At 46.7% G+C, this 13,189-nt stretch overlaps 1 protein-coding gene across 1 annotated transcript; it reads right to left on the reverse strand.

The window, feature by feature from the left end:
- Nucleotides 1–5,399: 5,399 nt before the first annotated feature.
- Nucleotides 5,400–6,410, reverse strand: LOC118702047 (beclin-2-like). Its single transcript, XM_036411515.1, is given in 3 exon segments — nucleotides 5,400–6,114; nucleotides 6,116–6,305; nucleotides 6,308–6,410. Coding segments are annotated over 3 exon segments (1,008 nt in total).
- Between the last annotated feature and the right edge of the window lie 6,779 nt (nucleotides 6,411–13,189).

Genomic DNA, 13,189 nt, shown 5'->3' on the forward strand with positions numbered 1-13,189 from the left:
GGGTGTGGTTAGAGACTGGACAAAAATTGTATACCTATGAAGGAGGACAGTGGGGAGGAGGTAAGGGCAGAGGGTGGGGTGGAACTATGGGGGAGAAAAGGGAACAATTGTAATCTGAACAATAAAGATTTATTAAATTATTTTTTTTTTCAATTTGCTTGAGTCAGGACCTAGGTAAGATTCATACATTGCAGTTGCTTGATTTGTCTTTAAAATCTCTTTTAATATAGAGGTTTCTCCTCCCATCTTTTCACCCAATTTATTTTTGAAGAACCAACTTATTTGTTAAAAACTTTCCTTGAGGTGTCTTTTTAGATGTTTCTGTTTCCTATCTATGCCATAAGCTAGTTAACAAGTGTACATGCTGCAGGGACCGGTTTGGCTCAATGGATAGAGCGTCGGCTTGGGGACTGAAGGGCCCCGTGTTCGATTCCGGTCAAGGGCATGTACCTTGTTTGCAGGCATATCCCCAGAAGGGGGTGTGCAAGAGGCAGCTGATCGATGACACTCTCTCATCGATGTTTCTAACTCTCTCTCTCTCACTTCCTCTCTGTACAAAAATCAATAAAATATATTAAAATAAAACACAAGTGTACATGCTTAATCAGATTCAAGATTATATTTTGACAAGAATGCTTCACTGGTGGTGGTGTATACTTCCAGTAAGAAATGTCTGCTTGTCTTTTTGATGGTCGCTGCCTAGATTTATTAGCTAGTCACTGGCTGGTGCACACGCTCTCCTTTCTCTCACACACATTCTCTCTCTGTCCCTCTCTCCCACTCTCTAAAAATCAATGGGGAAAATATCTGGTGCTGCTAGTGAGGATTAACTAAGTAAGTAGATGATAGATAGATAGATAGATAGATAGATAGATAGATAGATAGATAGATAAAATGATGCATGAGTGAAATGCCGAGTTGGGTAAGTTTATAGGTTTGCAGATTCTACACTACAGTTGATCTTTAGAAAACTATTATTGTCCAGTATTTGTGTTTTCACAAATAATATCTACAGTTATCTGAAAAGGCTATTAAAATACAAAGCAACTGTAATGAAGTGTTAAAGCATATAGATCAAGAAGATAGAATTAAAGAGTCCAGAAATTTATGTTTTTTTTCTTTTCTTTTTTTACAAAGGTGCCAAAACAACTCAGTGAGGGGAGAGGGGGAAGTAATCCTTTCAATAAATTGTGCTTTTTAAATATCCACATGCAAAAAGTGAAGTTGAACACCTGCTTTATACAATATACAAAAATTAACTCGAAAAGGACTTGAAAAATTGAGTATAAGAGCCAAAGCTATAAAACTCGTAGAGCCCTGGCCCGCTCAGTGGACAGAGAGTTGGCCTGCGGACTCAAAGGTCCCAGGTTCCATTCGGGTCAAGGGCATGTACCTTGGTTGTGGGCACATCCCCAGTGGGGGGGGGGGGGTTGTAGGAGGCAGTGGATCAATATTTCTCTCTCATCGATGTTTCTAACTCTATTCCTCTCCTCTCCTCTCTGTAAAAGAAATCAATAATATATATATATTTTTTAAAAAACTCTTAGAAAAATATGGGAGTATATCTTTGTGGTTTCTTCATCACCAACAAAAGCAGCCCGAGGGAAAATTGAACATCAAAATATTAAAATGTGCTTCACATTATATCAACAATGAAAAGACACCTTTTTCAATGGGAGGAAATTTTTGCAAGTAATATATCTGATAAAAGACTTGTATAAAGAACTTACATCAATAAAAAGACAACCCGCCAAAACCGGTTTGGTTCAGTGGATAGAGCGTCGGTCTGCGGACTGAAAGGTCCCAGGTTCGATTCTGGTCAGGGGCATGTACGTTGGATGCGGGCACATCCCCAGTAGCAGCTGGTCGGTGTTCCTCTCTGATCGACGTTTCTAGCTCTCTATCTCTCTCCCTTCCTCTGTAAAAAATCAATAAAAATATATTAAAAAAACAAAAAACAAAACAATAAAAACTACTACAATGTAATACCACTTCACACCCACTAGAATAACTAGAATCAAAACATTAAGTGTTGGCAAGGATGTGGAGAAATTGAAACTGTCATACATTGCTGGAGGGTATAGCCAAGCACAGTCTGGCAGTTCCTTGAAAGTTTCAACAGTTATCAGAGGACAGCAGTTTTACTCCTGGTTACATACCCTAGTGTCAGTCACCGACCTTCAGGACCTCAGGGACCACTAGTGGTCCACCAGTTGGCAACTGCAGTCCTGGTATTGAAAGTACAGGGGTAATGCACTGAATAATGTGCCTGCACCAAAAAGTGGGTTCAATTTCCAGTCAGGGCACTGATTGTGGGTTTGGTCCCTGGTGGAGGTAACCAATGGGTTCAATGATCCTCACATTGATGTTTATTGCTCTTTCATCTTCTATCTAAAAAAATAAAAAATTAAAAAATCGTAGAGGGCCACCTGGGAAGGCACATGGGCAATTTTCTTTAATTATTGTCAGCTGAATTCGGTGTAGGCAGATCCACGCCTTGGGAACATGTTTCCCCAAGATGGCAGACATGTTGTCAGCTTGGACTTTATATCAGCCCATGTGTCGGCAGGGGCGGGACTAGATATGTAAATCCAGGCATGCTAGGCCCTACTTATGAATGCAAATAAGTTGGTGTTACTTCCTGGTAGTGGGGGTATAAAATAAATGCACAGGGAGGGGTCACAGAATGGCGGCCCACCCAGCTCCCAGCTATTTCTGCCTCTTCTTTCTTTATTTCTATTATTTCTCAACCCCTGGCCACCTCCACTTAGAAAGTGTTCATTCACCTCTCTTTTCGTGCGGGATGCAGAAAAGGGACATCCCTGCCATGTCTGGCCCCCACAAAAATCAATGAAAATACTGGGGTGAGCAAAAGTAGTTTCACAGTTGTAATATAAGTAATGCAATAGTAAACAATAATGAACTCTATTTGTATACTCACAACTGTCAATCTACTTTTTGCCCAGCCCTGAATGTCTACACCCAGTCTTGTACACGAATGCTTATACCAGCATTATTGATAATAGCCAAAAAGAGAAAACAGGTGTCCAACAGATTAATGGGTACATGAAATATGGTGTATCCACACAATAGAATGTTATCTGGCAATAAGAAGCCAGTGGTGATGCTATCTATATTCTACAGTGTCTTATGTGCCTTTCAATTCTGTCATTATCGCAAACACACTGCAATGCAAAATAGAGCTGAGCAGAGTTGGACTGTTGCTCTGCCCCTTTTCCCATGAGTGACCAGCTAATTGAGCAAGTCTCTCTGACAATACTTCATATTGTTGTGACGGTGCTGTGCCTTAAGTATTAAGCACACAAAGGTATTCACATCACAGGCCTCCATGCTACCTTCTTTCCTTGGAAGTTACAATAAGCTGGTTAGTGGGTGTACAGGCTTAGAGCTATGAACCAGGTCATAGAGAACATTCTCAATGGTTTTTCTCTTGGCAAAGGAATTTATGATTGTGTAACTTCTCTCAATTTAGTCTAGTTAAAATATGAGCACAAGCTTAAGAGGTAGGTAGTTGAGTACAATGTGTGTCAAATTGTATAAGTCTGCTCCATATTTATCTCAACATTTGAAGGCACTTTTAAGAGTGAAATTCAGGTGGGGCGGGGGGAGTGTAAGAAGTAGTCATAAGCATAAATGTGGAACTAAAATATCAAGAGGATTCAAGTAAAGTCACCATACAAGAGCTCAGTCATACAAGTGCATGTGTAAGGAAGTCAAAATAATGGAAAATATGTGGGAATTGGAAGGACAATAAATCCAAGTAATTGATAGGGTGTAAGCTATATAAAAACTGTTACCCTGTTTCCCCGAAAATAAGACAGTGTCTTATATTAATTTGTTCTCCCAAAGTTGCGCTAGGTCTTATTTTCAGGGGATGTCTTATCTTTCCATGCGCCTAGCTCTTATTTTCGGAGGATGTCTTATTTTTGGGGAAACACGGTAGTTATTTATTTTTATTTTTATATATACGTTTATTTATTTCAGAGAGGGAGAGAGATAGAAACATCCATGATGAACCAAGTGTTGAGCTATGATCTAAGAGGTCTTGGTTCAATTCCCCATCAGGACATATGCCTGGGGTTGCAGGCTCCATCCCTCTAGGGAGGGCGTGCAGGAGGCAGCTGATCAATAATTCTCTCATCATTGATGTTTTTATCATTCTCCCTCTCTGAAATCAATAAAAGACAGAGAGAGAGAGAGAGAGAGAGAGAGAGAGAGAGAGAGAGAGAGAGAGAGAGAGAGAGACATCAATGGTGAGAGAGAATCATTGATTGACTGCCTTCTGCACGCCCCACACTGGGAATTGAGCCCACAACCCAGGCATGTGCCCTGACAAGGAATCCAACCGTGACCTCCTGGATCATAAGTCAATGCTCAATCACTGAGCCACACTGGCGGGGCTTTTTTCCCTTTATTTTATTTTATTTTGCATCACCATTTATACCCTCATACCCTCTTACCTCTCCACCTCCCCCACATGCAATCACCGCACTGTTATCTGTGTCCCTGAATTCTCTCTTTTTTTCTCAATGTGTTAAGGAAACCCTCGTTTGGGCTAGGGCAGCTGTCATTGTGTCCAGTAATGAAGGGTTGAATCATATAAGGCGTTTATTGAGAAGGCCAGCCAACCAAGAAGACAGGGCACTTTATACATTCACATCCTGTCTTCCCAGTAAGGTGTAGGGGGCAGGATTATAATGGGAAGGGGCTTAGGGTGAGGCAGCCCTGGAGGTCCGCAGGTGTCCGCTCTTGTCCTTAGTCATCGGGTGATGAGATGACATTTTGACTCCAGGTGGATCCGTCTGATCCTGCTCATCAGTTCTGCTTCCTGGATTCACAGCTGACGCACCTCCTTAATCGCTTCGCACAGGCCTTGAAGACTGTAACCCCTGTTCACATACATAAGAAACTCAGCCCCCAGGTCACATAAGTATATGTGTTCCAAGATTTAACATAGGATTATTTTTCACATTAATTCAGGTGCTCTATCAGATTACAACCCCCTCCATTCCCCATCAAATCCCTCCACCCCCAATCAGAGCTGTCTGCCTGTTCTATAGGGTGTTTGTTTGTTTTTTTAAATACATTTTTATTGATTTCTTTTTTTACAGAGAGGAAGAGAGAGAGGGATAGAAAGTTAGAAACATCGATGAGAGAGAATCATCGATCAGCTGCCTCCTTGCACCTCCCACCCCTGGGGATGTGCCCGCAACCAAGGTACATGCCCCTGACCGGCATCGAACCTGGGATCCTTCAGTCCGCAGACCGATGCTCTATCCACCGAGCCAAACCGCTTTCGACTGTATAGTGTGTTTTTATAGTCTGTTCTTTCTCTGACCGGCCCAGGTCACTTAGCATAAGGCTCAAACACTGTCACGTCATTTGTGACTGTGCCTTAAGGAGGAGTAGAACTCGCCGGCCCCCGCGTCCCCCACCAGGCCGGCCCCCGCGAGGACGGTGTAGGGCTCTGCCTTCGCCGCCGCCTCCAGGAACTGCTGCAGGCAGTGCAGGAAGGCCGCCGTGGCTCGTGGAACCTGTCCTCCCGCAGCGCGCCCTGCCCCGGGGGCGGCACAGGGGCAGCGCCGCGGGGCGGGCAGCGGCTGCGGGTGGGAGCGGTCCCCGCGGGGCCTGAGCCGGAACCTCTGGCCCCGCAGGCCCACCGCGAGGGCCAGGGCCTGGAGCAGCAGGGCCGTGTGCTCCCAGGCCGGGTTCATCTCCCTCCAGCGGGGAGGGAGGCAGCCCAGCCTGGAGCCGTTGATGGAGGCCACGGGGCCATCACAGCAGTTCACAAACGCGGCCCGGAAGGCGCTGGTGTTCTGCAGCCGGGCCAGCTGGGCCTGGGCGTGCAGCAGCCGGGCCTCCGCGCTGCGCAGCTCGTCCTGCAGCTCCAGCTGTTGCCGTCGCAGCTCACCGAGGTCCCTGTAGTACTGCCCTTCCTGCTGCTCCAGCGACTCCGTCTCTGCCCGGGCGGCCTCCAGAGCCACGCGGGTCCTTTCTCCGTTCTTCTCCACCTCCTCCAGCTCCTGGGCCAGCCTGGCTTCCTCCAGCTCCACGGCCTTCAGCTCCTGCTCCAGTGTCTCCCTCGCATCCTCCCCTGGTCTCCAAACAGCGTTTGTAGATCTGAATGTCAGAGTCTGAGGCCCTGAGCGGGGTGTCCGGCTGCTCCAGGAGGCTGTCAGTACAGTCCTCGCACAGGGGCTGGTCCAGCTCTCCGCCCGTTAGGAAGTCAAAAACACCCTTCGCGGCTCTCCGGATGCTACCGAGAGTCCCCTCAGAGCCCAGCTCCCGAGCAGGGTGAAGTTTCTGGGATCGGACCCGAAGATCTCGTCCTCACTAAGGAAGGTCCAGCCAGCGGCACTCTCCTGCAGCTCTTCACGGTCTGTCTCCATCCTGCAGGCAGAGTCTTCCTGCCGAGGTGCTCCTGGCTCCCCCTGAGCTGGGGGAATGTCGAAGCTGCAGGTTCCCTGCTGAGGTCAAGGCCCAAGGCCTCCGTGGAACTAGTCAGCTTCAGAGGCCCAGGGCAGAAATGGCACAGGAAGCGGGTGGAGGACATGGTGAAAGTGTTAACTTTCACCGTTGACTCTAAGTTTCCTCTGGCTCCCCTGTTGCTTCTCCATTTATCCTTTGTGAGGTCCTATAAGGGGAGTGAGTTTTAAAATGTAGATCTTGTCACTCACGCTCCACCTCAAACCTTACCCTCCCTTAGCAGTTTAGACACAGGAGTGTTTCTTGAGTGGAAAATCCAATCATCTCACATTCTTTAAAAGGTTTAAGGCACATCTTTTTAAAAATATATCTTTATTGATTTCAGAGAGGAAGGGGGAGGGAGTGACAGAAACATCAATGATGAGAGAGAATCATTGATCGGCTGCCTCCTGCACGGCCTTGACCAGAATCGAACCTGGGACCCTTCAGTCCACAGAGCCAGTGCTCTTTCTCACTGAGTCAAACCAGCTGGGGCTAAGGCATAGCTTCAGAGTAATCTTTTTACACTTGATCTTAGCCAAAAGGCAGAGAAGGATGAGAGTAATCTTCCTAAACCTAAAATCTGATCCTGGTACCTCCCTCCTTAAAACGCTTAATGCCCTTATCTCACCTTAAGATAAGGTCTTAGCATCTTAACCTGATACCGAGGCCTCCACCCATGTTTACAGCTTCTTTTCTCTTCTCTTCTCCTTTCTTTTATTTATTTATTTTTTAGCTTTTAGATTCCCTGGACATCTTCCACTTCAAAGAATGGGAAACCGAGGCATGGAGGTAGATTATGTGTGGCAAGGATCATGATATATAGCAGGTGGCAGAGGGGTCCCTGCGCTGGGGATTGTGGCTCAGTGGGGAGGGAGGGCTGAGCAGGGCAGGTGTGGCCTGGGTTAGGGAGCAGGGGTGGAGTTGGGGGCAGGGCCAGCGGGGTCAGGGTGGGCACAAAGAATGTGAGCTTCTCAGTCTGGAAGCAGGCAATGTCCTCGTGGTAGGTGGCCTTATTGATGAGAGTGGGGTACCCAGTGGACGCCCCCTCATAGAGCACATTCTACCGCTGAACATCTGGATGTATCGGGCGCAGCCGCTGCAAGTCTCGGTCTCTGGTTGAAGAGCCGGTGAAGTCCAGAGCTGTGGCCACTAAGGCTCTCAACCTGGTGAAAAGGTGGCTCGCAGCACTCCCTTCGGCAGGGCGCAGCCTTAGAGAGGCCCCAGCGAGACTCCATTTAAAATTTGTAAGCATGAGCTTGAGTGCCTTTGTCCTCTGCTCCTCTGTGTTCAGGCGGGTTCTGATGGGGAGTAGAACTCACCGGCTCCCAGGTCTCCATCAGGCCGTCCCCCATGTGGATGGTGTAGGGCATGCAGAGAGCTGGCTCGCCCTTCTCTGCTGCCTCCTTGAACTGCTGCACAGCCAGGAAGGCCGGCATCCCCATCAAACTTGTTACCCAGGAGAGCGCTCTGCCCCAGGTGCCAAGACTTGTGTCTTTTTTTTTTTTTTTTTTTTTTTTTAATATATTTTATTGAGTTTTTACAGAGAGGAAAGGAGAGGGATAGAGAGTTAGAAACATCGATGAGAGAGAATCATCGACCAGCTGCCTCTTGCACACCCCTACTGGGGATGTGCCTGCAACCCAGGGACATGCCCTTGACCGGAATCGAACTGGAGACCTTTCAGTCTGCAGGCCGACGCTCTATCCACTGAGCCAAACCGGTCTCAGCAAGACTTGTGTCTTAATCACTATTCAACACCTGGCACAGTGACTGATACAGAGTAGATGCACAGTATTTTCTGATTAATGAGTGAGAATATCTATAGAAGTTCCAAAATGAAAGAAAAAAGAAAGAAAGAATGAGAGAGAAAAAAGAGAGAAAGAAAGGAAGGAAAAAAAAAAAAAGGTCCTACTTTCTAGCATCTTTTGGTGACTGCAAATAAAGAAGAAGAAAACAGTTTACAAAGGAAAAAATCAGATTGACTTAAGAATTCCCACCTATCAAAGCAATTTTGTTAAGAAAAGAGGAGTTTAAGGAGATATCACTTCACCTGTCAGAATGGCTATCATAAATTGATCAACAAACAACTAGCACTGGTGAAATTGTGGAGAAAAGGGAATCCTTATGCACTGTTGGGAATGTAAATTAATGCAGCCACTGTGGAAAAGCGTATGAAGATTCCTCAGAACATTAAAAATAGAACTAACATATGACTCAGCAATTCCACTTCTGGGTATTTATCTGAAGAATTCCAAAATACTCCTTTGAAAAGACATATACACTCCTATATTCATTGCAGAATTATTTACAACTAGAGGCTCGGTGCATGGAATTCATGCATAGGGGGTGGGAAGTTCCCTTAGCCCAGCCTGCACCCTCTCCAATCCAGTATCCCTTGGGAGATGTCTGACTGCTGATTTAGGCCTGACCCCAGGGATCAGGCCTAAACCGGCAGTCAGACATCCCTCTCACAATTCTGGACTGCTGGCTTCTAATCACTCACCTGCCTGCCTGCCTGGTTGCCTCCAACTGCCCCCACTGCCAGCCTGGTTGCCCCTCAGAGCCCCCCACCAGTCTGGTCACCCCACGCAGCCTGCTTATTCAGTCATTTGATCATCCCTCACTAACCCTCCTCTCATCCTGGTCACAGGCAGCCATCTTGTGAGGGTGTGATGATCAATTTGCATATTACCTCTTTATTATATAGGATAACCTAAGTATCCTTCAATAGGTGAATGAAATATTACTCAGCCATAAAAAAGTGAAATCTTGCCATTTGTGACAACATAGACCAGAGGGTATTATGTTAAGTGAAATAATCATACAGAGAAACACAAATACCATATGGTTTTACTTACATGTGGAATCTAAAAAACAAACTCTGATACAGAGAAGAACTTGATGGTTGCTATTGTAGATGAGAGAGGGGTTGGGGTGTGTGTGTGAAAAAAGGCTAAGGGATTCAAATGTACAAATTGACGGTTATAAAAAAAATCACGGGGATGTAAAGTATAGCATAAGGAATATAGTCAATAAGTATGGAGCTGGATGGCTATTACACTTATTGGAGGATCAGGTTTTTAAGATAAATGTCTAACCACTATGCTGTACACCTAATACAATTTTATATAATAAAAAGCTAATATGCAAATCAACCAAATGGCAGAATGACCAGCCGAATGACCAGTCCCTATGATGTGCACTGATCACCAGGGGGCAGATGCTAAACACAGAAGCTGCCCCCAGCCCACAGGCCCCAAATGGTGGTGGGGGAGGCGGCGCATGGCTGGTGAGTGGGTGGTGCCAGGCCAGGCAAGGTGTTGCAAGCCGGGACCCCAATTGACCTGCTGTTCACTCTGCAGAGGGAGGCGACCAGTGGCAGCAGCAGGGGGTGGGGCCAGGGAGGGGGCAGCACCAGGCCAAGGCAGGTGTGAACAGGGACGCCGATCACCCCACCGGTTGCCCCACAGGTTGGTCCTGATCGCTAACCAGGCCTAGGAACCCTACCCATCCATGAATTTTGTGCACTAGGCTTCTAGTCCTATCTAATAATGTTAATCAGCTTAACAATAACCCACAACCTTCGGACCAACTTAGTCCTATCTAATAAAAGAGAAACATGAAAATTGACTGTACCTTCTCTATGCCCACAAGCCACGCCCACCAACCAATTGCTCCACTCAAGCCACGCCCACTAGCCATGCCCACCAGCCAATCAGAGCAAGTATGCAAATTAACCCCAACCAAGATGGCTATAGCCACAGAAAGCAGTTGAGAGGCTTGGGTTTCCCAGGCAAGGAAAGCCAAGCTTTCCACACACCCTGCCCGGCTTAGGCCTCCACTCAAGGATACAAAGTTTCAATTATAGAAGATAAATAAACCCAAACAGAAATGGCTGTGAGCAGGGGGCTTGGCTCTGCTCCAGGCTACAAAGTTTCAATTGTAGAAGGTAAATAAATTCCAGATACCAGGGTCTCTGCTTGCTTCGCCAGGGGGTGTGGCCAGCCTGCAAACCACCACAGAGCCTTCGCCCAGGCCTCCCCACACCCTGGGACACCATTCAGGACTAACCAGCTGATCCCCACCAGCTGGCCTCTATCCTATCTAATAAAAGAGTAATATGCAGATTGACCATCACTCCAACACACAAGATGGCTGCCCCCATGTGGATACAAGATGGCCAACACAAGATGGCCAGCAGGGGAGGGCAGTTGGAGGCGATCAACCCTGTAGGGGAGGGCAGTTAAGGGTGGCCAGGCTGGTAGAGAGGGAACTTGGGGGCAAACGGGCTGGCGAGGGAGCAGTTAGACATCAATCAGGCTGGATGGGAATGGTTAGGGAGTGATCAGGCTGGCAGGCAGAAGCAGTTAGGGGCAATAAGGAAGGCAGCCGAAACCGGTTTGGCTCAGTGGATAGAGCATCAGCCTGCGGATTGAAAGGTCCCAGGTTTGATTCTGGTCAGGGGTATGTACCTTGGATGCGGGCACATCCCCAGTAGGGGGTGTGCAAGAGGCAGCTGATCGATGATTCTCTCTCATCGATGTTTCTGACTGACTATCCCTCTCCCTTCCTCTCTGTAAAAAATCAATAAAATATATTTTTTTAAAAAATAAGGAAGGCAGGCGAGCAATTGGGAGCCAGCAGTCCTGGATTGTGAGAGGGATGTCCAATTGCCTGGTGGGATTGGGTTTAAATGGGCAGTTTAACATCCCTTGAGGGGTCCCAGATTGGAGACAGTGCAGGCTGGGATGAGGGACCCCCCACCCCAACCCATGCATGAATTTCGTGCACCAGGCCTCTAGTCCATATATAACCCATATGCAGATTTTATCAGTTGTACCAAAAATGTCCTCTTAGAGCAATTTTACTTTCCTGATCCAGGATCCCATCCAGGATTAGGTATATTTGTCTTGTTTTATTTAATCTGGCATAGTTATCAGCCTTCTTTATCTTTCCTGACATTGATATGTTTAAAGAGGTGTTTTTGCTACCTCCTTCATTTTACTCGATGAAGAGTTGGTAGAAGACAAATTGGGTTTCTCTACCTACTCCCTATATCAGCAATTTTCCACCGGTGTGCTGCGGCTGGCACAGTGGTGTGCCACAAGAATTTGTAAAACATGCAGTACCTGACTATTTAGTCAGGTGCACTGATCTCTTTTCTCTGACTGTCAAGTTTAAAAATAACAAGCCAACACTACAACAGCCATCTGGTGTGAATGAACCAAAATTATACCTATTTTGTCAGATGGGCAAAAAACTATATTTTTGGTGTGCTGCAGAATTTTAGTAATTTAGTTTATGTGTGCCATGAGATGAAAAAGGTGGAAAATCACTGCCCTCCAGATTCTGACTTGGCACAAAGGAAGAACCGAGTGGCAGCAGTTAGGGGGCTCTGGAGGGTCCTCATCCTAACAAGACCACTTTCTGGCCAGGTTGCTTTCCTGCTCCAAGGCTGCATATATTCTCTTACCCTTTTGACGGAGCACTGGATGGGGGAGGAGAGAAAGGTGGAATCCCTCTTTACTGAAGAACTTTTTATTTATTTATTTATTTATTTTTAAATATATTTTATTGATTTTGTACAGAGAGGAAGGGAGAGAGATAGAGAGCTAGAAACATCGATGAGAGAGAGTCATTGATAAGCTGCCTCTTGCACACCCCCTACTGGGGATATGCCCACAACCAAGGTACATGCCCTTGACCGGAATCGAACCCAGGACCCTTCAGTCCCCAAGCTGATGCTCTATCCATTGAGCCAAACCGGTTTTGGCGTGAAGAACTTTTTAAAAAATACCTATTTTTATTGATTTCAGAAGGAGGAAGGGACAGGGAGAGAGAGAGAAATATCCATGATGAGAATCATCGATCGCACGCCCCCTATTGGGGATCCAGCCCAGCATGTGCCCTTATGAGGAATCCAACTGTGACCTCCTGGTTCATGGGGAATGCTCACCTCAGCCACCCCAGCCGATGAAGACCCTTCCTAAGCACAGTCCCCATGAAGAACATGCGGCTCCAGAGATCACTGTGTGCTCTGCTTTTTCTAAGCTCACAAATAATTTTATAATAAACTCTTTATATCTGCCCTTTTAGGCACTAGTGGGATTATGTGTGTGTGTGGTGTGTGCACGCACATGTGCGTGCACCCCCTTTGCACTGCAATGAATGACCCAGTTCACCTCAGTGCTGAGCATTTTTGGAAGCAGCAACATCCAACTGCCTCCTCCCCGGGGTAGGAAACGGCCCCGGTCCTGGAATGTGAGTTCCTGGGAGGGAGGATGAGTGCGTTGCCAGGGTGTCCACTGACTCCGGTGGATAAATCTGTGTGTGTGTGTGTGTGTGTGTGTGCGCGCGCGCACGTGTGCAAGCGCGAGCACTTGCTTACTAAACCTGCACAAGAGAACCTGAGTGATGGAGGAGTGGACGTTATCGATTTAGTCCATTCTTTGAAAAGAAATCTGCTACAAAGTGTTTAAGCAACCAAGGAACAGAAGTAGCTCATGGCAACGTGTTAGAATATTGAAGATGAGCAGAAAGGATTGTGATGCATAGAAAATCCAAGCTGGAATGTAGCTGGAGTGCAGATAAAACCCAGGCTGCAGCTACCGAGAGGTGGGGGGAGGGCCACAGAGCTTATTACAGACAAAAGGAGCCAAGGTCACAGCGGGGAGAAATGAAGTTAAAGGGACCAGAAGCA

The sequence above is a fragment of the Pipistrellus kuhlii genome, unplaced genomic scaffold, assembly GCF_014108245.1.
Source record: "Pipistrellus kuhlii isolate mPipKuh1 unplaced genomic scaffold, mPipKuh1.p scaffold_m20_p_1, whole genome shotgun sequence".
Taxonomy (NCBI): domain Eukaryota; kingdom Metazoa; phylum Chordata; class Mammalia; order Chiroptera; family Vespertilionidae; genus Pipistrellus; species Pipistrellus kuhlii.